At 30.5% G+C, this 26,171-nt stretch overlaps 1 protein-coding gene across 1 annotated transcript in view; it reads right to left on the bottom strand.

The window, feature by feature from the left end:
- LOTGIDRAFT_109924 (hypothetical protein) overlaps positions 1 to 26,171 on the bottom strand; it is a gene marked incomplete at both ends in the record, with an annotated part of 46,062 nt that overhangs the window by 6,633 nt on the left and 13,258 nt on the right. The window contains 3 exons of the mRNA XM_009047268.1: positions 1,440 to 1,553; positions 4,866 to 5,000; positions 9,085 to 9,177. Of these exons, the coding sequence (XP_009045516.1) occupies positions 1,440 to 1,553; positions 4,866 to 5,000; positions 9,085 to 9,177 (342 nt within the window). The remainder of the gene's footprint in view (positions 1 to 1,439; positions 1,554 to 4,865; positions 5,001 to 9,084; positions 9,178 to 26,171) is intronic.

Below are 26,171 nucleotides of genomic sequence, written 5' to 3'. Positions count from 1 at the left end.
TTACAGCAGACATTTTAAATAGAATTTGTGTCTATTTTCATTGACCCCCAAAATTTCCTTTTCTTTTAATGAAGGGGAGGGGGAAGCAACAAGTTTTTAATTTTCATGTAACAGAACACTTTAAAACATTGCTATTTCTTAACTTTTCTTTATTGCTATACAAATATATTTAATAACCCTCATTCTCCTATGCCAATATAAAATATTAATATTTTATTATAAAAACTATGAAATTCAACAACTTCGTATTATTGAACATTTTGGATTCTAATGAAACATGATCTACTAATAGGTCTAATTAACATCCTTTTCTATGCATCCTGTACAATTTTTAGTTCAATGTTTTTTTTATGAGATAACAAATCAATTACTATTATCAAATAACTTTCAAGGAAAAATGTGCTTATTCGTCAAGTTTAGTAGTTTTTTGGGGTTTTTTTTTTTATCAAGTTAGGAGGAAGTAATTATACAATTTACAAAGATTCAAAGGAAATCAATATCAAAAAACTTCCCATAATATCACACATTTACTTGTCAACGAATTAACAAGTGGATAATTTATTACAAAATAAGATAAGATTATCAATTTCAAAACAATATCTCTCATTAATTTTGACACATTGTATAACAACACGTATCATAATATTCAGGATTTAGCAGTATGCATATTTTAACAACATTATTGGCCTGTTTTGATGCTAAACTTTTTTAAAGTTTTCTTAAAAATGGTCTATCATGTGAAAAATGGTCTATCATGTCAAAAGGACTCTAATGACCATTTTATTGAAGGTCTGTAGAAGTGTTGTTCAATATTTGTTGTTTTTAGACATAGTTGTTCCTGGTGTGAATTGGTCAGTGTTTAACCATCAATAAAAATAAACAATAGTCAAGGTGTAACAAAACATGCCACAGGTGTCAAAATAAATAAACAACAACAATGTAGATCGAAATAGTTGCATTGTCAGAGGTTTGGACATAGGTGATTAGTGTATGTTTGAGAGAATTAATGCAGTAAGGAATGTCTGATGTGATGCTGTCGTTCTTATCATGAAGTTTTGTTGGTCAGTTAAATGAATCAATTGTTTAGTAGGTTAAAGATCTTTAACCCTGTGATGAGCTTTACTCCAGAATAATGACAAGCATTGTACCATGCTGACACTTGGACATAAAATTTTAAATATTGCAGATCCTGATCAGCATTTAAAAGCCCAATTTGCCTTGCTTTGACAAATCGAACATATATGCTAAAAGTCATATCCATTCCGATGCAGGTTTTATATCATAAAAACACATGTTTACAGCATGAGCTGATTAAATCAGGAATAATTTTTAAACTTTTCAAAAATCAAAACTGAGATATGCAGTGTACAATGAGGGAAATTTAAGCAGAGTTGGCCTGCATAGACATTGCAACTGAAGTATACAAAAGCAATACATACCTGGTCAACCACCTGCATAGCAAACTTCTGATGAGGTAAACAGTGTGGGGCATTACATGTGTCTTCTTCACAATCATTAGCGATATGGAAATGGATACGACGTAAAATATTTTCCTGAAAAAATATAAAAAATTCAAAATTAAGGGAACATTTACAGAACTCTGATTCTGGTTGAAAAAATGTAATTTATTGATCAAAACGATACCTCACATATAAAAATAACATTTTTACGTAATTAATTTTTTCCATCGGGAACATATCTTTGCGCAATCAAAATAATTTTTGTCATGGAAAGGGCGAAACTCTCATTGTTATTTGAAAAACTTCACTGGTTACATGTTTCATAATTAAAAGAAAATGTATCTCTTTTAAACCACTCATAGATAACTAAGTTTTATCAAATTAATATAATAATTAATAAACTAATGAATATACTTCTTAAATTTCATGCAGTTTCCAATGATGGAAAGTTTATCATTATAATTAGAAGTGATTATTAAAGCAAAAAAAAATATTGATGAGGGCAAAATAATTAGAAATCAATGTAATATTCAATTTGAATATAAAAATTGCAATTTTTTTTAATGATTATTAATGAAAATAATATCTACGAGTTAAATACGACCTATTTATTACGAACAGCTGTTACGTCTGATTATTACAATTTTATTTCACGTCATAAAATTATCGATTTTTTTAAGAAATAATTCCATTTTTTGTTCAAGGCGCCGAATAATTATAAATTCAATATATTTTTATATTTTTTTTATGAATATAATTGAATAGAGCCTTTCATTGAACTTTTTTTTTACCGATGCAGTTTTGGTGTGTTTTAAGCGACACTGAGATTGTAAAAATGTAATGAATATACAGTTAGTCAATTGTAATATAATATATGTATAGCAATTACAATTTTAAATTACATTACTGAATCAGTTATTCATTCTTAACAGCTTGCAATTATTGTGAAGTGGGTGTATTCAAAAAGGCATATCATGTTCAGTCCATTGGAACACCTGATGCAAATTTAAAACTGGTTTTTTGATCTTATTGAACAGCATTATCATACATGAACACTGTATTATTTTTGTTGCATTATGATCTAGTGACATCTGAAACTTCACCAGCCACAACTTTATTGTGTTCATTCCTTCAAAGTTGATTGTGCATGAATCTATATAAGATGTGAATCACTATATTTAACTGTTCGCATGCATGTGCATAACCATCTGTGACCTAATTTGTTATAGAGAATTGAAATGGTTATATATTTACAGAGTTACCAGAAGAAATTTCTACATTGGCTATGTATTTAGATCTCCTAATGATAAGTTAGCTATATTACACATGCTAACTCTTCATGGATCTTTTTTTCCCTATGTGCATATTCATTTGAGACCTATTTTGTTATAGAGAATTTGAATGGTTATAAATTCTATATTGGCTATTCTGTATTTAGATCTCCTAATGATAAGTTACCAATATAATATTTGATTTATTCGTAAACGATAGACTTGGCATGTTATTGATACAGGTGTGTCCGGCTGTCAGTCAACCTGTCTAACAGATCAACAAGTATACACCTACCACGCATTAAGCTGAATGTTATTTATCATCTATTGATAAGACAAACTGACCGATTAATTTGTTATTCACTTTTCTGATAATGCGGAAAATAATTTGATAGGTTTTTTTTAATCTTTTTCTGATCTTTCTATCGATATAAACTTTCTATTCATAAAATCTGAAAAATTCATTTGTGTGTGATAATCTGATTTCTCTAACAGACAAGCTGACCACATCATTCATTGTATATATTTCTCTGATAAAGACCAAATTCTCAATAGATTTTGTCAGATTATTTTTGGATTGTTTTTATCAAATTGCTCATTGATCAAAGTGTCAATGCTTGAGAAAAACTGCATTGAGGAAAAACAGGAGATTTTTTTTCTTTATCAATTGTTATCTATCAAAATTTCAAACACTGGTGATGAATTGTTGCATGTGTTAAGCAATAAGGTAAAAAATCTTTTGAAGACTTTTCTCCAATTCCTTTGATAAATAAAATGCATTCCAATTTCAAAGTTTAAAATCTTAAGATGTACTGAAGTATGTATATATATATCAGATATTAACTATTAAAACAGAACCTAAAAAACCATGTTGTTTATGCTATATGATCTTCAGACAATCAAAAATTATAATGATTTCTTTCAAGGCTGATTGATCCAATAAAATGTTGTCAACCAAAGCTTCGATAAGCTGAGAGGTAGGACATCAGTTGGGGAGCTTCAGAATATAAACTAGATCAATGCGAAAGTTTTGGCACACATTTGTCAAGAAGGTGAAGTTTGTCACAAAGATTAATCTTAAAGCGAAAACAGGAGCATATTGATGTACCACGACAAAAACCTTCTTTTGATGTTTTTAATTGATATATTGTGTTGTCATGGTAACATATTGTAAAGTAAATATTGTTAAGATTTAATAAATATAAACAATGAAGGGTGATCTATTTTCTTTATAGACATCAATACTGTTTAATCAAATCTTCAAAGGGAGTTAATCTATTATAAACAAACAACAAACACACACTAATTCGATAAGGGTCATGGTTTTTGTAGTAGACATGTTCATAAACAAACTGTTAAGTCTTAGAAATATGTATATGGACCATTTCCAATATGACTAAAAATTCCTTCCATGCATGGTTTATAGCATGTGAACATTTGTATCATGTGAAATAAAAATTCCCATACATGACCATTATAATATGCCAATATAAATTAAGTGTCCATCTGACAGTAACCTTTTACATTTAGTAGGATTTGAAATTTAGAGAAATATTAATTAAATGCCAAATCTTCATCAAAATACATCCCAAGATATTTCCACACATGAGATTGAAAATCATTAAGTGCCTATACAAAATCATATAATCTATTAACATGTATTATTACTGGTCATATATTTTCCATAAACCTATATCTATACTAGATATATAATATTAATGATCTGGAAAATTACCACCATAAATAATAATGTTAAACATAGACTAGTTGAATAGACATCAATCTGTTTCTTATTTATAGTTTTACAGCTTGCATAGGAATTTTTCTGAACATAATTAAACGTTTTACATAGAAACATTTGTGAACATAACTGAACATTTCGATTTTAGTTGTACATCAGACATAACAACTTTTCTTAACATAAATGAGCCGAGAAGAGTGACAACAAAACAAAATATTTAACGATATATGCAATATGAGATAGATTTAAACATTTAAACCCAAGATAGCCATTTTTTTAATGAAACGATGTCAAGATTCCAATACTCTTACTAGTTAAACTACAGTCTGTTTTCAAAACCCTATCCTCATATTAACACAAACATAACAAAATACTGTACAATCTTATACTTACAAAGCATTCTGCGGCATCATCCATATGTCCCAATTGGAATCTCTGCTGATTAGCAAACGTCTCGGCCAATGCTTTCCGTAATGCATCAGGATGGAGTGATTTCTGGTCACTGTATTGAAATTGTGTAAATATAATCTGAAAAGATAAATTTATTAACATATAAAACTTCATCTTTCAATTAACTCGTGAATTTACTTAAAGTCTGCAAAAAAATTTCTTAATATGCTCACATAATGACAATGAATTAATCAATATACATACCATGTTTCTAAAAAGTCAAATCAACCAGATTTATAGTATTCTAGCCATCTAGCATTTTACCTAGTTTTCAGATTTTTTTTTCTGTGATTCATCAAGAATTCAGAAGTGAGTATCGGATAAAATATTTATTGACGTCAAAAAAATTGACAGAAAATATTTATGAAAATTCGTCAAAACATGTCTTAATTATCATTAACAAGTTTTTTTTTATTAATTATCGAGGGATGATGAATTAGGTGACAAAGTTATCAACTTTTTTTTTTTTACAAAAAACAGTTCAATTTTCTACCATCCCACACCATTTTATCTCTAAATAATTTATCGAAATAATTGTGGTCATCAAATTAAATTTTTCTTTTTTGCGAAATATCTTAATTAATCAAAATTACGCATAAATTAGAATCTTCAAATTTTATCTTTGAAAATTAAATTTAAGGAAAAAAAATAATTGATAGAGAGTGTTTACAAAGAAATCAAGTAGTATAGATTAATTTTCGTTTTTTTTTCTTTAAGTGGCTCATGCTGCATTTGTGTGTTTCAGATATGAAATCCTCATCAGGACAAATACCACCATCTCAATGTACTTATTAACAAGTATTTAAAGTATTACATTTACGTTTCACTTTTTAAATCAGACCCAATAAACATCAATTCTAAAGAGTCAAAACTTGCCCCATGCCAGTTTAATTATTTTCATTATAATATAATTACTACCTTCACTAATAAATAGGTATATTAATCATAATTATCAATATCTATGTTTTACACACCTATAATCAACATGTGGTCAACTTAGTGTTATAAATTCCATTACTAAGATTGCAATTAATAGTTTGCTAATGATCTTTATTGTTTTACTGATAGTAACAACCAAAATAATTGATTAATCCTTTAGCGACATTTAGGGGTAGAGATCACATTAAATAACAAACACAACTAAGGAGTAGTATACCATAAAATTGTGATCTGTTATTTAAAATAATTAATTGTATTTGCCAGTCATGTTTGACTGTAGCTCCAAAATATCTGATTTTGGTTTTGATTTTAGCAGGAGTTATTCACTGAAGTATATAGAAATTTTAGGCCTTTTATATTCGCAAAGGCACTATCATAGCTCCACCAAATCTGAAAAACAATTCCCTACTAGTGAAATTTGCCCTGTAAATCATGCTTTTGAACAATTTAAGCTCTCAACTAGGGTACTTCCAGGACTTAAAGTGCTATAATGCCCTCTTAAGAAAATTAGTTATAATACTTATTAATAAGTATATTATTAAGACTACTTAGTAAATGATATTCATTACTGACCATTGTCTATCTAAATTGATATGTTAACACCATCATACTGGTATAATCATATCTACTAATGACTTTTATTAATAAGATTTATCATTCCTACAGAGAATAACAGTTATTAACCTACTGGAGCTTAATTTACCATTGGTAATTAACAACTATCAAAGCAGTGGCGGAGCTAAGTTTACGTCCGAGGGGGGCGAAATATCCCCCGAAAAGCTTGCTTTCGGTGCTGCGAGGGGGGGCGGCTGACCTTTGGCTCTGCTACTGTATTAAATACCTGCTCTTTTTATTCCTAATTGCATTCAATCAAGACACATTTGTTTTTAAGGGTTGTAGCATTTAATTTGTTACATTCAAGTGACTAAATATTACTTGTTATTGCACTTTTTCATCCTTGCAATTCTGGCAGGTAAAAAGCATCTAGCTGTTGGAATGAGACAGTAAACTTAGGTCCTGTGTGCAAGACAATCACATATTGTGATATTAATTACATTTTCTGATTGCATTATATCTTTGTGAAATAACTTAGTGATGTATAAAAGCTACAATATAATGACAGATTGGATAATCTACTTTGTAATTTTCTGATTAAACTATATTTTCTAGCCATTTAATAATTAGTTCTGTTATAAACCTATAATATTATGACGGGTGATGATAGAATATAGAGATGTAGGAAGACAAACTGACAAAGCCTGTCAACAGCCTCTATTATAATATCTGTATTAATACAGGGCTTTGTCCGGTGTTTACCTGAAATATTGACTGTTTTATATGGAGACAAATGACTGAGTTTAAAATCAATAAATATCTAACAATAACTCAGCCTTACAACAGCTGTAATAATCAGTAGGCTACAAACACACTTCTACAGTTTTTCTTTTCACAGTTAATTCAAATTGGATTTTTCATATTTAGGTTAAAATTGATTAAAATTGATTAAAATTTTCTATTATGAATTGCTAAACTAGTGCCCTTCAATATTTTTCTTTTCATAGTTAAAAGAAACATTTTTTTTTGTTAAAAATGACTAATTATACTTTTGAAAGAAAATCATTCAATTTAATCAAAGGCAGCTATTTTTCTTTCATAGTAATAACAAATTTCTGTTATTAAAGGAAAGAAGGAGGGAGACTTTTACAGGGGCAGGTTTAAACCAAATGTAAAATTTTTTCAGGGCACATTGTTACCTTTACATCCCCATAAACTTATGTGTATTGCCCGGAAGGCAATTTTATGAAATCCTTACTTTTGTTTCTTTAAGCTCACCAATCATATGATTGGTCAATCAATAAAATTGATTTAAAATCTCACTTTATTAACCAATTAAATTACTGTATTCTTAAAATTTGAGTTTTATCTTAATCAAAATTCTGTGAAGCCTAGCCCTTAAAGTAAATGTTGGTAACTATCTTTTATGGCTTTGAAAGCTGTCCTCAGACCAGTGTCTGGAAATTAAAACCTATGCGCTAAATGTCAGTCTGCTTGCTTCCCTTGTGTGCATCTAAAACAATAAATCAGTGTCCTAATGTTACCTCAGAGAGACAATAGTGAGCAGCCTATTGATTGATGTAACTTGTGTTTAATGAAGGAATGAGATTTGACAGTTCACTGTTGTTATTGGGATCATCTCTACAATGTCATTGTAAACTTTATTTAAACTTGAATGTCACCTTATCTCCAAACCATGTTCAATATCAGGGGCACCTGTTTTGTAAATTCTTCCATTGCCAAGAAATTGCATAGAAAAAACTTGAGTTGGGATATCTTGACTGTTTGAAACATCTATCAAAATGTCATTTCCTATATCGGGATAAAAAATACACAAAATGTTTTTGATGTTCTCTTTATCATATACTTCAATAGAATGTACTTTTGAATTTTGGCAATGAGCAAGAATCTTCAGAAGAGAAATTGAATGAGGCAACAGCAGCCTTTAATCTCCAAAACTTAACTAAGGTAAAATCCATTTCAAAATATTAAAAACTCTTTCAAATACTTGTAAGGTATAAAACTTGAGGCTCAATGAAATGAAACTTTAAGTATTTGAAAATTGAGAAGTTGAAGAAGTTTAATAAGGGTCTTTTTACGATACCTATTGACCTTTTAAGGTCGTTAAAGTATCGTTTATCTATAAAAACACTTCTTTTTAATTTAGTATTAGTTCAAGTTACATATATATGTAAAAAAAATATGCATAGTTGAGTTTCAAGCGTGACTAAGGCACACGCTTTGTGTTGGTTTAATACACTACTCATTCTGTTTGTTTACTTACTTTGTAAAACAAACTTTCATTTTATTTACATTGTCGTAACCAATTATAACTTGGACAATGCTTGTTCAACATCGTCGATAGCTTACAAGTAGCATTTATCCTGTTTCAATCAATTCAATCAAGTGTCTTGATTGAAATTTGTTAAAATCAATCAAATTGACATATCAAGTATGTATGTCAAATAGTTAAAAGTCAATCAATCAGACCCAGGTTTTTTCAAAATTTTATGATAAAAATTTGTAATTAGTATAGATTTTTTCAGGAACTTTGATTGAAATGATCAGGAAAAAATGGTTGTTGCCAACAAATTCAGAGAAGTTGTATGCAGCAGTTAACAAGTTTAACATAACTCTAAATCAAATGATAATTGAAAATTAGTCTTACCTTTAAAGCACAGAAAATACAGGAATTTCCCATACAGGTGTGACCATTGAGTCTTCTATAACTTCTTCTAAATACATCAAGATGCCAAAACACCTGCAAAATATAAGAGACAACACATTAGGACTAAGGCTAATTTATTATCAAATGGGGTGCATTTTTCTTTCCTCAACAATGATAAGTGTATTAGTATTTTTTCCTTGATTGAAATATAGTTTTGTAGAAAAATGTATGGATATAATATGGCATGGGTGTGATGGTGTTATGTGGCTTTGATGTAATGTGGCATAGGTCTCATGTGGCATAAGTGTGATTGTGTAATGTGGAATTGGTTTGATGTGGCATAGGTGTGATGTGACAATTATGTGATGTGGAATTAGTGTGATGGTGTGATGTGGCATAGGTGTCATTAGGCATTGATGTGATAGTGTTGTGTGGCATTAGTGTGACAGTGTCATGTGGCATTGATGTAATACAGCATAGGTTTGATGTGGCATAGGTGTCATGTGGCACTAGTGTGATGGTGTCATGTGGCATTGGTTTGTGGCATTAATGTGATGTTGTGTGGCATTAGTGTAATGATGCAATGTGGCATCGATGTAATGGGCTATATTTCCATGTTATATACGTCATGTTATTTATTACTTGTCAAAATAATAAAAATGTGCACTTATCAAACTGTTATCAATATTGCTAAATCTTTTGATGTATATACATAGACATGTGTAGGAGTCATTACAAAAAAAATGGTTGAATTCAATGATGTGCAGCCACTCCTTTTGATCGTGACTATTTTTAAGGTATAACACCCATGCTTCTATAGGTATATCCAATAACATATAATACAGGTTATGAAATAAACCTATTATCTTAACACAAGTATATTGTAGGTTATATTTTCACAGAGGATCAGGTTACAGTTTCACCTGAGAGTGGAATTTTCAACAATATTTTAACAAGGTTGAATAAGACCAGGTAACAATAAAGGTGTAAAGGAATGGAGATACTATATTTTCTAAAATAACACTACCTATATATTAAGTACAGTAGAGGCTGATTATTGGACGATCTTTATTATAGTAATTTGGCCTTGTATAGGATGTATTTTCATAGTTCTCTATTATTAGAGACGATTTTGACTGGGACCCTGAAGGGTTCTCATCTACCCTGAGAAAAAATATTTGTTTTTAGAACATCTTTCTTGAAGAAAAGTCCAAAGTCAGTCAACTTACAAGGCAATTCAAGTCAGACCACAATCATTTCAAAAATTCTTGTAAATAGCAAACTTTGTTTTAAGTTGGACCTATCAACTTAAATTTCTTTTGAGAGTCCACTCATCAAATACTGTTACATCACAAATAATCAAAGCTCCATACATTTCAAATCCATTATATTTGGGTTATTGAATTTTATTTTTGAGTTTTATATTTAGTAATTAGCAAGGATTTAAGAAATCTGAAAGGTCATCCCTTTAAAGAGTTCCTTCATTTTCATATTCAGAGTTGAAATGAGATTTTAAATCAAAGAGACAAATCTGTTTCATGTCATTAACTTAATCAATAAATTGAAATTGTAGAAATTGAAGTAGACAAAGTTCAATATAGGTTGATTGGACAGTCACCTCTTCACAGGTACTTCATCAAACATCAAAGGGGAATAATCACCTCTCATTTCCCTTTCCACCTGAAGCCTGGACAGGAAGTAGTGTTTATAAAGGATTGATTTAATCTACCGCAGTAAGATCCACGATATGTCCTTTGATCTCAGCCTATAATAATTGATAATTGCTAAAATCAATATTATTGTAATATCAATGAGTACCTGATTTACCTGGTCCTTATAAACTAGTTTTAATCAAGCAAAATTGCCTACATGATTACCTGATGTACCTGGTTCTTATAGACCAGTTCTAATCAAGCAAAATTGCCTACATGATTACCTGATGTACCTGGTTCTTATAGACCAGTTCTAATCAAGCAAAATTGCCTACATGATTACCTGATGTACCTGGTTCTTATTGACCAGTTCTAATCAAGCAAAATTGTCTATTATTGTAACTGATGGTTTACTCTGATTATTAAGTCCATGTACATTGTCTAGTCTTCAATATGCCTTCCAGCATATTCATTCAATTTATATTAGCAGTTTAACTGATTAAACTTGAATAACTTGTGTTAGGATTTAATTATTCCTCACCTTTGACAACATTAACTAATTCAGGTATAAACTAATCAATTTGCACATTCAGGGGTTCGGGGACAGGGAGGGGGTAGAGGGGGTAGAGCCACAGAATTGTCATGGGGGAGAGATGGGTTCACAGGCTTTTCACGGAGAGGGAACTCAAAAGATATGCCACTATGTCTACATTTCTGTATTTCAAATCAAACTAAATGATCTGAAAATGAAAAAGAATGAATCACCTGACAGGTATGACATGGTAGGGAAATGAATTGGTTTGTAATGAGTGCTTTTGAGGGTTTGAAATTGGAGGGAAATCTAGAGAAATTAATAAGGCAAAACTGGACGATTATGGCAAATAAAGACTGGATGTAAAAGAATACCATTATACCTGCATAAAATTATGTAACAATGGATTGTCACTGTCCTCAGACAGTTTCTTCCATTTCATCATTTTGACACAATTTAAAATTCAAATATCCTCTAGAAATTTAAATATCACATGTTGAGTCACTTCAAATTCATAAAACTTTCCTTGACACAATTTCTACTTCACATGATTCAATATTCCATATTTGACACAGAAAAATCCACGTTTAAATAGCTAAATAGATCCTGATACACATTCAATATTCTACCATCCATTTCACACGACCCACAGGTGACTACAAGTATTATTAAGTTCAAACAGGAAAAGGCATAATTCAAGAGGAAAAACTACATCATTGTAATGTAAATAACTATTCACCGATTCACCATAGTTAATTCTCCAATCCTCTTTAGTAATTCGCATAATAATACATCGAACGTCAAATGTGTCACCAGACGACCATATTGAAACCCACTAGTTACCACTCCAGTTTTAAAACCAAATATTGAAGAGATTTTGTATAAATGTTTTCTCCCAGTTATTGATCTTTTTACTTATATTTTTACATCCTAACACATATGTAACTTGAATATTTAAATAATCAATGACGTGACTGACAAATGGTTTCAAACGATACTTAGAATAATGACTGTCATTAAGGATATCGAATGACAATCTAGATTCTCTGCTCTGGCATGCAATATTTAACAATTCATGATCAACATTTCCAAGGTTTTGTTTTGTCGTTTAGAATAATACAATTTGAAATGAATTCATCTTGTAAATCTCTCCAGAAATAGGTAATTTCTCATCAAATTGATGTATTCTAATGTTGAAATCCATAGTCTCTACTTAAGACCTAGGCCAGTGCTTCTATGGAAGAATATCTCTTACAACACCTAATACCAGTTTCAGTGTTGATGCACTTGAATTAATACCGAATATTCATACCAAAAACCTGAGCCAAATTGCTCACATCATCTCTATTAGCCCTTAAGGTGCAGAAAAGTAGAACGTAAAATTCCATTCATTTCGTTTCAAATTTCTCACTAATTCCTCTACCACTTAACTGATGCCTATAGTATCATGCATTAGTAATAATCCAAACAAATTTTTTCACTAAGAGAAGTTGTTACATGATGATCGTGCTGTAATTGAAAACCATCTCCATTCACCTTGACCATTACAGATTTTGGAGTTTATACTTTGCCCCATTTCAACACACTTTGATGAGTATCAGTTTCTGAATCTTATCAATGATTCATTTGCACACATCCGGTAAAATCTTGATTCTTATTCAAAATTAAATTACAAAAGGAGCTAAATCATAATAATGAAACTGATCACATCCGCCCCTAGATTTAAATTTTAAAGTTATTAAAACAGGGGTTTATAATGATAGCCAGTGTATTTGAACAGTAAAGAGGAACAAATAATACTAGAATATTAATATTCAACATCCGTTTTATCATAACGACCCTTTTATACCTCATTTATCATAAAAAAAATCTTTCAAGGGTCAGGCTATCCCCCTTATAAACCCTTAAATGCAATATCTATTGAATAAAGTCAATGAATAAGGTGGGTGCATGACCTAAATGTGTTTTGATATAAAGGTCACAAGGGCTCTTCCTTTCTTTGTAATATATGGCGCACCCATGTCTTTCTCAAAATTTAAATCAAACACTCTACATTGAAAACTAACAGAGTGTGTAAATATGATAGTGTTTTTAACAAGCTGAGAAAAACTGTTGATGTATTTCATATATCTTTGATTGCAAGCTTTATGCTCTGGTAAACATTCCATTATTTTTTTTAACATATAAATTTACAGTCAAACACAAAAAAAAACATTTTCACAAATACTAACTAAGATAAAAATCCAAATCCAAATTTAAAAAAAAATACACAAATCTGAGTGAATGATGCACTGAATTTTGCAATAAATTCAGCAACAGTCAACATAAAAAGGGGACCAATTTGAACCAATGCTTACTAAGACAAAATCCAAATTAAAAAATTTAATAAAATGATGTAGAAATCTGATTGATACACTCTTATTTCGCAATAGTAAAAAAAACTTCAAGATAATTAAAATGTCACCTTTTCGAAACATAATATTTCAATTAATTTTAAATATAATTCAATTTATATAACAAAGTTCTGCTCTGATTGCATCGAATATGATAAATATCGCATAATTTTTAATAAACTCAAAGCAGAATTGGAAAATTGATTTTGTTCCATAAGCTATAAGTCAATGTGGTTTCACTTCCAACTACTTTTATTTTTTTGACCTACCGGATTTCCTGATCAATACCAAAACATTTTTTGATTCTTTGTTTCACATTTTTTCAAAGCATTGAGGGCTTTAGATCAACTTTCAAGATTATTTCAATTCTTATGAAAATATAAATGGAACAATTGCTGTCCCAAATACTTGTATCTTCCAACAGGGACATATTAGTGATGTTTAAATAACATTATTAGCTGTGTGCACTCTCTGAAGGCAATGTTGTGCTAGCAGGTTTCCAAAACTGTAAGCATACCATGCAAAAGTCCTTATGGAAAGTGACGGTCAAATTCAAAGCTTTACACTTCTGCTAAAAAGATTTCAGATATTAGGTTGAAGAACGTCCTCTGAGGCAAGACATTATATTGGAAGAATTTCAAAACAATGTTTGTTCTTTGACTGAAAAACTTTTAAGCGGAGAGGAGAGGGCTCCTCTGAAACAATCTTGAGACCATTATTTTGGAAGAATTTTCAAAATAAGGTATATCGTTTCTAAATATTTTCAACTTTGTTTGTAGCCATACTGGTGTAAACTTTCAGCAATGGCCATCTTTATTTTTTAACTCAACAACCACCATGACTAGAGTTTGCCAGAGTAAATAGTCAACAATGTTACAGAATGAAAACTTGAAGTAAAACAGCCGAAATATTGCCAAAATAAGCAAGTCGGGTTAAACACAGTGACCTTGAGTTGTAAAAGGTCATGAGTATACTTGTATAGAAAGACAGAAGCATGATCTAAATTCAGAGGATGTCTTATTAGCAATATCAATAATAAATCCAAGATGGCTGAATGTGTCCACCATAATGAATGTGTTTACAGAAGAGATTAAAAGACATATTTTCATGATAATCATACATATGATGGTTGTTCTTGATTTAATAAACACCTTTAGACTAAGATAGAAATGCTACCTGAAATTCCTATCATACATTATTATTTGTTTCTCATGGAAAACTTCAGGACAGTTGATTCAGCAGTATTTACCTTGATATTTGCGTGCATTTTGCTTCTTGTGCGTACAATTACCGAGCCTGTTTTTTTTAGCTTCAACATAATCAAAAGTGGTCTTGATTTCTTGACATTTGGTAAGTAAAATAATCTAGTCATGTTCATGTGCAATGATACCATACATTACCATCTTTCTAATATTTTCTTTTAAAAGGTAAAAGTTTTTGGAGAGTATTCTATATCCATCTTGAAGAAGCGCAATGTTTGCAGATGCTCTAATACCTTGTCAGTGTATTGCAAGAGACAAAGAAACTACACAGGAAAGTTGTACCATGAAAAAAAACTTTCATTAAGCTTTCTAAATCTCATTAACCCATTCAAAAACTAAGAAAAGTGTCAGTTTTCACAGTATGGTTAGGTATAAATAAATACAGCTATTTGACTTCAAACCTGAGATAAGTAATTCGTACCTATTGCATTACCTATATTGTTAACTTAACATTTGAAATCAACTTCTTCAAGAGGCCTACCTGTCTACCTCCAAGTCAATTCAAGTTACTTTTAACTCAGTACAAACTTGAATGAATATATTCAATTAAAAATAAAGAATGAACAGTGCTGAATAATGCATTAAAATAAAGGGTAAATTAGAGCATGTCTTCAGAGAAATCGTGCATTATTCAACTATGCATGATATCGCATGTGAAACAAGTAACCTTTGTCAGAAATGAGACAACGATATCACAGCAACATTCAAAATTTAATTGAATGCAAAGAGAGAAACCCTGAATACATAGAAGAGATTTTTCAACATTCATTTTCTTGTACAAAAGTTGCAACCAACATTGTCAAAGATATAACAAAGCAATGGTACCACAACACATTGGATACAAAACTACTGCATCTAGGGCCTAGAGTGAAAGAGACACACCTAATGAAATATTAAAATCTGGCGCAAAGTTGTCCTGACATTCAGCAATGAAATATGGCAATTTCAAAACGTAAGAGATAGCCATCTGTTTCGTGCAATTTTTATCATCATCTATAAAAAATTCATGATATCACAAAAACCACAGGCTTTTAATGATTGATTGATTAATTACGTCGGAAGACCCTCAGGAATTGTCTAACATATTGTTTAGATCAATCTGAAGATCAGATGTGGGATATCTATCAGTTTATCGTGATTGTAGAACAACCCTGATTGGTTTACACTGTCATATTCAAAAATCATTCAATACATCAACTCCTGAAGCTTCATTTTAGCAACCTCTGCAAATTTTAAGAACTAAATCAGAAACCTGCCTGCAATTGAGTGAAAAAAATGTTTGCAATTCAGGGATATAGTTAACTAATAATTGTATTTGCCAGTTGATAAATCAAAATTTTAGCTAAAAGTATCATTTTTCTCAATACAAAGTCATGTTCACAGAAATAATTCCTTAGACATTAGGAATCAAGACTGAGCATCCCTAAATTGAGTTTGCCTTAAGCAGTCTTTTCTATCTTATGATGGACTAATTCTAACTTTTCATTCTGTCAAGTGATATGGGTACCTAAAAATTAAGTTTTACCAGCATGTATAGCATGTGACTTGTACTATACAATTAGATAACTACATCCCTTTAATATTTTTATAGGAAGCAGGAAAAAATATTTCCCTCAAACTTATCTTAGCTTAATTTCTAGAAAATCCCCTCATAAACAAGATATTACAAACTTAATTAGTGAAAATATCTTTAGCTAAATGTCAGAACAAGAAAATTATTGACATCACTTACATGTAACCTTTCAACAAGATGCTATTTCTAGAACTTCACGTTGGTGGATAATAGGTTTAGACTCAAACAAACTACTCACAAAAACATTACAGAAAATTATATGTTTAATAAAGAGCTTAAAGGAATACTACCTCTTAGAATGAACATAAAATTTCAAATAACAGTATGAACACAAAACAGAATCCCTGTATCATTTGATAAATCCATAGAACTAAGTAATCATTGAAAAAAGCTTTTTGGATTTATCAAGAAATCCTCATACCGTAATGTTGTCTGTGTATTATATTTGTATATACACCAGATAATACTGAAATTATCAGTTTTGTTACTTTGTAACCTATAGGTATCCTCAATTTAAAATTTAAAATTTATTTGTTTTGCATATGAATTTATAGCAGGCTTCAGACACATTTATTTAACATGTTCCCAAATGAATCTATGTGTATGCATGCATGCTTGATATGTTTCTTAATTCTGTTAACCCTATAAGTTGTGTACCTCAACCCAAAAAACCTCTTAGTTGCCCGTGAGTTCATTTGGAATACATTACAATAATCTTTTATTCACAATCATATGCAACTGTTGACTGCTATGGTGTGAAGGTCCCTTAAAGTTCTGAAGAATTCATTTATTACACAGTTTCTGTGATCTTCAAAAAGTATATTTTAATAGTTGAGTTATAAAACACTTTGTAGACAAAGTAATGTGTAAATTATTTACTACCTTAGGTCTTAGAAGTAAACATCAAAGACTTCCATGCAATATTTCCATCATATCTCGAAAATAAACTATGGAATTTATTCATAGATCTGTGAAATTTTGAGTGCCTAGACACATCTAAACTTTAAATCAAATCTCTATAATCATTGAAATATAAATTATACAATTGATTGAACAGCTAAACCTTTGGATAACTTTAGCAAATATATCTGAATTATTCAAATTAAATGAAGCATGAATGTTTAAGCAATATTTCCCTCATTGCACACTGCACAATGCAAGAGTCTTAAGCACAATAATATGTTGAACAGTAAGTGAAACACACACTTGACTCAACATAACATGCTTCAATGTAGATCTTTAATTTTAATATTGAATGACTGCAGAAAAATTGCACTTGAAACAAGAAAAATTGGTATTTGAAATGGAAGTTGAAGTGATATCAGCAGTTTTGAAAAACATTAAGAAATGTCAATAAGTACTTCATTTAGAAATGTCAATAGAATGATAGATGACATTGAATTATGAAAATATCAGTAATGATCTTTTGATTGGAACATGTACAAATATGGAAAAAATTGATTTCATACATGCTATTGGCATGGAACAGTGAGGCTGTTGATCAGTCCAGGTAATAACAGCACCAAGATCACCATTGATCACCAATAATCAATAAGTAAAAATCATATTGACACGACTAAACAATATACAAATACCAAGCACAATAGGGTTCATTAGAAATCAGTTTGTTCATTGAAGACACATAAAGCAACCATCAATTAAGCTTATACAAACTCAATGTCCATTCCTAATTAGAATATTGTCTGATATGAAAGAATAATTATTTGCTTCCTCCAGATTTCAATGTGATTTGGAACTTTGCTTTATTGATATGAGATGGATACTGAAATGGATAGAACCATGCTGTTTTCCTTTCAACAAGCAATCAAAATGTTATCAAATATATAGAAGATTAGGATGTGCTCTGCTGTAGCATTATATCTTATCAATAAGTTCCTTGACAGATAAAAATAATCTCCTGCAAGGGACAAAGTCTTTTCTAAAATCATTTGCTTTTAGTTTGTGTTCATCTGAATGCATGATTTTTGTACTACGGATATGAACCTTTATCAACTGTTTATTGGTTTATAATGTTCGTAAAAGATACATAATAGAATCATCAATTACATCTACATACTGAAGTCGGACACAAATTGTTTTAGGAAACAGTTGAAGTAGTATGATCATCGATTTTGTTTTTGTGCCTGTATTTCAATGGATGATATTTGCGTTATGGTAATTTATGCATGAATGAAACAAACCAACATACCATGAAATACTAAAAGTGTTTTTAATATCAGGCACATATAGAAAAAAACCCTGGTCTATATTGGTGTATATTCCATTGATGAATGATTCTATAATAGCATACATATACAGTATAGTATAATTGTATTATGTTCATTCATTAGGAAAGATTTCGATGAGATCTCTGACTTTTATTAATATCGGAAAGTATCATGAATAGTTCATTAGAAAGTATATTATAAACTCTATTGAATTTCTAATTAGATGTTGCTATTTCTGATATCAAATTAAAAGAGAAAGAGGCCCATTGTCGATTGATAAATCTATCGTTATCTGAGTGTAATACATGAAAAGTTGCTAATTTAGTGATTTTGATATTTTTTGCATATAAAGTTAGTTGTAATTGAACCATTGAAAGAAATATAGACCACTAGCTATCAATATTTTGCATATTGTCTCAGTTGTCTGAAGATAGCATAGCGTAAAACTCCAAGTAACAACATGTTTCAAGTTCTGTTTTAATATTTCTATATCCCTCTACAATTGATGTATTAAGAACTATTTTAACAGTGAAAATAGATAAGTTGTAATTGAAGGCATAATAACCATTGAAAGATATATAAACCTCTATGATATACGCTAAACAGCCTTTATATTGCACTTGATGCACAAAGATAAGAGACAATGAGTTTCTTCTGTTTAGATTATTTCCGGAAATGAAATTAGTTACGATAAACAGATAAGCCCTCCCCTTTCATCTCATCAGATATCATAAAAATATCTTCTGATATAATCAATGAATAACAAATCATTAATAATTCATATGAAAATTATCATATTACTTTTAATGGTCAAAGCCTTCATTTACATAATCTCATTTCAGAAATGAAATATCTTTTGATAAAATCATCAAAATAGTAATTTTGCATTAATAATTCAATACAAATTTTAAACAAAGAAAATAGAAAATAATCATGATAATGTTTGCAATCATGGAGCCAATGATATCTAACAAATGAAAATGAAAGTAGTTAATGTGTCTACAGATTTTTGATGTATCACATTGATCGTGTACCACTAAGGCTACTTTTTCGACCACCTTTGCCAAAAGTGGGAAGATTGTCAGTACATACTCTCCAAAGATTTTTAAGCATCACTTAAACAGTGTGCCACTGCCTAATTAGATAACTTTTTCAACCACCCTAACCTCAAAGTATATGGTAGAAGTATATAGTGTAAATGTTAGTTGTTTTTAGCCTTGGAACCATTGGTATTAAACAAAGGTGTGATAAAAAGTGGTAAATGTGTCAGATGACAAGAACAGTAAAAGTTTGTAGCTACCAGTCACAATGTTCAAACAAACTACTGTTATACTCTACTTTACGTGCTCCGAATATCGTCATTAGGCACAATCTTACACCAACAGTGTTTATTCTTAAGCCTTTGTGCATATTGCATATTAACGTCATGGTTTGTTTTGACTTGAAGTAGAATTTACATGTCTTTGTTGGCAATATACTGGTTAAAGCCCCACTGGTACAGTTGGTATATATTTTTTTACCAGTCTGACATTTTTTTACTCTCTATGAATTTGGACCACAAGTTTCCAAAGAGTTCCATGATTAATAAGTGAATATAATATCACTTGCAGATCCAGCATATCTAGCAAAGTCATTGATTGCAGATTAATTGCATGCAATATTCTCTTTTGAAAAAATCAAATGTTACATGTTTGATTAAAAAAACATCAATGAAGCTTTGACTTACAAACAATATTTATTATGCATGAATTAAGTATTGCAATTACAAAATATATACATCGATTCAGAAAAAAAAAGGGCAATACTCTAAAAATATTCAGAAAAGGAACAAAGCCATTTCTACAAGGATTCAGAAAAAGCCAAAGTTTTTGTGAATTTGTCTCCACATCACCAGGGCATTATACCAATAAAACTGTTTCTTTATTAGTCTTAAAATATGTTCAGTACAATAAAAGTATCAGATTTTGTCATAAAAGTGACATTTTTACTGTATATGTACCACTATCCTGTTGTAAGTAACTAAGTAATAACATCTTAACAATCCAACATGACTAGTAAAAGGTGTAATAGCTTTACTGAGATCTTTTTACAATCGGGTACTGTCCTAAAACTCAACCAATTACTGAACTGATAGACAATACACACCATTGTTTTCATCAAATACCTACCACTATTGAATCTAGGGAGAATTAGACAATGTGTCGATTGTTGAAAGTTATTACGATGTTTCTTTCATGTTTCATACTGCCTTAAGATATACTCGAAAATAATTCGAAATTATACAATAAAGTATATGTATAGGCCTATTCATTGAAGTTTAAGAGTATACTGTAATTTAAAGCATGGTTGAACAACTATGAAATTTTACTACTTGATATTGCATGGGAAATTAGGGTTCACTGAGATTATGAGACCATAATCACAGCAGCTAAGATTGATATATAGTTTAACTAACTGCACAGTTACTACATGCCAGTGCTTATGCTTTTGTAACATTGCTTACCATTTACCAAAACCAATACTTGTCAACTCAATTTATTGCATAGCAAAATGAGAGCATACTAGAATATCACCAACTTCCGAGTGACTGGTTTAGACATGGGGGTTAAATTTAAATATATTGGGTATCTCCTGCAAAATTTATTAATTCATGGAAAATTAGGGCAATGAAAGATATGAAATCAACATCAGGTCTAGAATTGGGGGGTCAAATTTCCAATATTGGATAAGTTAGACATGAAACAGCTCACTTAACAAGACAAGATCAATACCTTATTGAAATCGCACAGGAGGTTAAAAATGTTAACCATCGTGGACTGAAGTCGTCACTGCCCTGTAACCTATAGATTACCAATATGGTCAAACAGCAAATAAACCACTCGTTTGTCAATATTACCTTCAGTGTGTTCATGTTTTCTCAAAAAACTACCTCATGTGTACCTAACCCTCTTCTTTAACATTGGTCAACAGTTGCGTCTTTTCTGTTTGGACTAACAAGAAGACCAAATTGATGTTCTTAAACCAATTTGAACATTTTTAAAAAAGTTCAAACAACTTTGAGTATGCCCTCATTTGAAACTAGAACCTTGCTTAGTCCAATTAGGCATATACGAGAAAGGAAAAATTAAGAAATATTGATAATTATGGCCTTACACTGGAAACAAGAGTTGAGAACATAAAAGGAGGCCATGCAAACAAATGAGAAATATAGCACCTGAGTGCCAAGAATGTCCAAGAATTATGCATGCAGCTTCCATTTGTCCTATAGTTTTGAAGGTAGAAGGGTGGAATGACTGAAATACACCTTTGAATATGATTTTATACAAACCAATATAGATTACAAAACAGTAAGTCGCGACAAAATGGCGACAAAAGTCTTAACAAAAGATTATTTATGTCAAAAACAAAAAGTCAACAATACATTTGTCAGTTTTGTGCCTAAAATAAGCCAAAAATAAATAAAAGCCTGACTTTAGTTAATACACATTAGTAAACAAATATTTTGTGTCTAACAAACCTACCTAACCTTTACTATTTGTCCAAAATAGTCAATGGAAATTGTAAAACGAAATGAAATAAATGGAGTTTTACATCCTATTTTTCTGCAACTAATGAGGCAATTAAAGGAGACATCACCATGCAGTGTGCCATGAGGGAAATTTTACCGGGACAGCAACATTATAATAGCCTACTCATTTATGATTTTCAACTTTCAAGTGAACTATAACGTGCACTGAGCGAGCAATCATGGCTTCAGACAGTGGAACAGACCAATTACATTTACTGTTATTTCATCTTTCTATTTCTAAATTAAACAGTTTCATTTCTTTGATATCCTCTTTCCTTTAATGAAAAGGGGATTTAAGTTTAGATTATTTTTCAGTCTACATTTATAAATTACTCGTATTAAATCAATTTAATAGCCTTTTTAATCGTCATGACATCTAAAGATATACCAATTTTTGATTTTATCACAAAAAAGCTTTATATTTGAAAGAAAATCATAGTCAACAAGTACAAAGTAGTGTCATTTAAGTTTAATTCAAAATATAAAAATGAAAAAGTGCCTGTAGGGTGAAACTGATCTGCATTTAGAAGTCTTTTTAAAAGTTTTTGGAAAAAATTTTCTTTGAGGATTTGAAAGAAGAAAATGCCTGAAGGCTGGGTTTAATGCATGTTAAAAAGGTTGCTATTTATAACAGTAGACAGAATTTTTGAGCAAGTTGCCAAAGTTAAATTTAAAATAAAAACAGCAGGTTTTAGCGTAAATGTGTAACAAAGAGTAAAAGTTGAACATAGCAGGCAAATATGAGGACAGTGTGAATTAACATGGAAAGAGGAAGGGCACAAAAGACGTAAATGCCTTAAGGTCAAATCAGATAGCAGGTATATGTGAATATAAATACAATACAATATTCGTGAAAAATATCGCGTAGGGATTTGACCTGGACTGATACACAATTCACCATGAAACTACAACCGATTGTGAAAATGAGTTTTAAAAGATTTCAATAGAATCTATCAGTAGAGAACAATGGATAGCTGGACAATGGTCACAGAGTTTGGAAAGAAAACAATTGAGGCTGGACAAAAGAAAAGAAGTTTGAAGGTGAACAATTGTTAAGTCGCGGGTCTGGATAATAAAGAAGTTACTTGAATAAATATATTCACCTCAAATTCTCATCTGACTATTGTACTTAGTTCGGGTCATTTCATATAGTCAAAGTCTGCTTGTATCAAAATAAATACAGATTTAACAATAACATGTATCTTTGTTCAGTTTCAAAGTTAAAAGAAACAAAATCGTCACTAAAGTGTTATTGACTTGAAAGAAATAGTCAATTCAGTCATTTTCAATGGTCAAATACACAGCAATTTGATCTATCCTGGACAATAACTCAGTCTCAAGCAGTTTAAAATGAAAGAAAAATAGACCAATAATAGGTGAAGTGTGTATATCCAGAGGATTTGTTAATAATGCACACCTGAGGTTTATATTAGACAGTAAGATTTAAAATAAATAAATCTCAAGCATCTGAAGAGGTATACTTTCAACTGGGTATCTAGACGGATAAAGATTCAAGTGTGGAATTAAAAATCTATTTATAGTATTATTTCTTTTCTTTCGAAACTGGTGGTTTGTAATATTTGTAGGTTTCAGGTATCAAGTTTGTGGGTCAATCATCCCATTTGAAAAATCATGCACAGCATTGTATCAGTAGTAGATAAATCTTCAGGGACTACCAATGTCATGTAATATAATCTGTAAAAGTTTGTGGTATAAAGGAATAGTATTGTATGAAAGTTTCCCACATGTTTCCAAATATCCACCATCCTGTACTGCCTTATCAATGAAGTAACCAAAAATTAAAAAAAATAGAACCAAAACGACCTGTATTTCAATCAAATCAAGAACTCACTCAACCTCCAGACAACTAAGTTCAGCTCGTTGTAACTGTAATGTAACTATAACAAAGGTAACCGTAAGTCATTACCTGTATAAAACATGACCTTTTAACATACATTTATAACAGTACAGTGTAAGCTAATCAATAATTTATTAAACTGAGTTTTTATCATGTCTTCACCAACATTGATTAGTTTACATAATTTAAGATGTTTCAATGAACATTTTCTTTGTGTCATGAGAAGTGTTAAAAAAGTCAATCATCAGTTCAATAAGTACCATTGATCTTTTTTAATTCATTAACACGTTTCTAACGGCCTCAGTGGTTTCAAGGAAGGTGTTTTTCATATAGCTTTGATGGTTTTTGCGTAACTTCATGATCACATTCAGAGCTATCCATTCAGAATTTATGATTGACAGAGTTCAGCATCTTTTTGCTCTCAGCATCTCCAGAGTGTAATTTTAATGGATATTTGGAAGGTCCGAAGATCAATGGGTTTTCTATTAAAGTTATGGTACTGGCATTCTTGTGAAAGGAAGGTATTAAAGACCCCAAAAACTGCCTTGAAAAAGAAATTTCTGGTGTTTACTTTAAATAAACAGTCTTTCAGCAAAGTGCAGAATAATTTGATAGAAATGAGCTCTGAAAGGTATGAGTTATAAGATCAAGTAGCCTCTTATCCCTGCCAGGTAGACAATACCAGTGAACCTTTCCTACCCTTTCATTAAATCAAATGAAGACAGAAAGCATATGACAGGTAAATGATAGACTCTTGTCTCTGATAAATGATACCTCTAAAACACTCCAGCAGAAGAATAGAGTGTAAAACTCTAAATTGGATTATAAGCCCTCAAGTCCTCGAGTTTTAACTTAACATGTAAATTATAGAGATTCAATGATGCACTCTTAATAAGAATAAAATGAGTTGGAGAGAACAAAGGATGTACAAAGAATGAATAAAAGGTGAACAAAGGATGAATGAAGATAGTGAATTCACTTCAGTGATTTCCTTGATCATCTAAACACCCATGTGCAAGCACCTCAAATATATTGATTAATTGGGGGATTACCCCAGTTAAAATCTTCAGAAGTTTGACTGTGGATCATTGCCTCAGATCAAAGTTGTTTTATAGTATACAATGGTAATTGAGCATGCATACCATTGATACAATCTCCCTTTTCTGCTGTGAAAAAAATCTAAAAATGTTGCACATCATGGCTCACATTCTATGCACCTTTACTATAGTATACCACTTTCCACAAGCCATATGGAACACTAGTTTATGAAACAGATGTAACGTTTGTATTAAACTGTATTTTATTGAGTCCTACATCTCTTTATTATAGAAATATCATGTTCATATTTTAAAATAATATAATATTTTTACTGTTAAAATAGTGCTCAATACATCAATTTTAGAGAGATATAGAAATACCACTGTTAAAATAGTGCTCAATACATCAATTTTAGAGAGATATAGAAATACCACTGTTAAAATAGTGCTCAATACATCAATTGTAGAGAGATATAGAAATACCACTGTTAAAACAGTGCTCAATACATCAATTTTAGAGAGATATAGAAATATCACTGTTAAAATAGTGCTCAATACATCAATTGTAGAGTGATATAGAAATACCACTGTTAAAATAGTGCTCAATACATCAATTTTAGAGAGATATAGAAATACCACTGTTAAAATAGTGCTCAATACATCAATTGTAGAGAGATATAGAAATACCACTGTTAAAATAGTGCTCAATACATCAATTGTAGAGAGATATAGAAATACCACTGTTAAAACAGTGCTCAATACATCAATTTTAGAGAGATATAGAAATATCACTGTTAAAATAGTGCTCAATACATCAATTGTAGAGTGATATAGAAATACCACTGTTAAAATAGTGCTCAATACATCAATTTTAGAGAGATATAGAAATACCACTGTTAAAATAGTGCTCAATACATCAATTGTAGAGTGATATAGAAATACCACTGTTAAAATAGTGCTCAATACATCAATTTTAGAGAGATA

Source organism: Lottia gigantea (assembly GCF_000327385.1).
Source record: "Lottia gigantea unplaced genomic scaffold LOTGIsca_11, whole genome shotgun sequence".
NCBI lineage: Eukaryota > Metazoa > Mollusca > Gastropoda > Lottiidae > Lottia > Lottia gigantea.
This window is presented reverse-complemented; position numbering and strand designations above follow the sequence as displayed.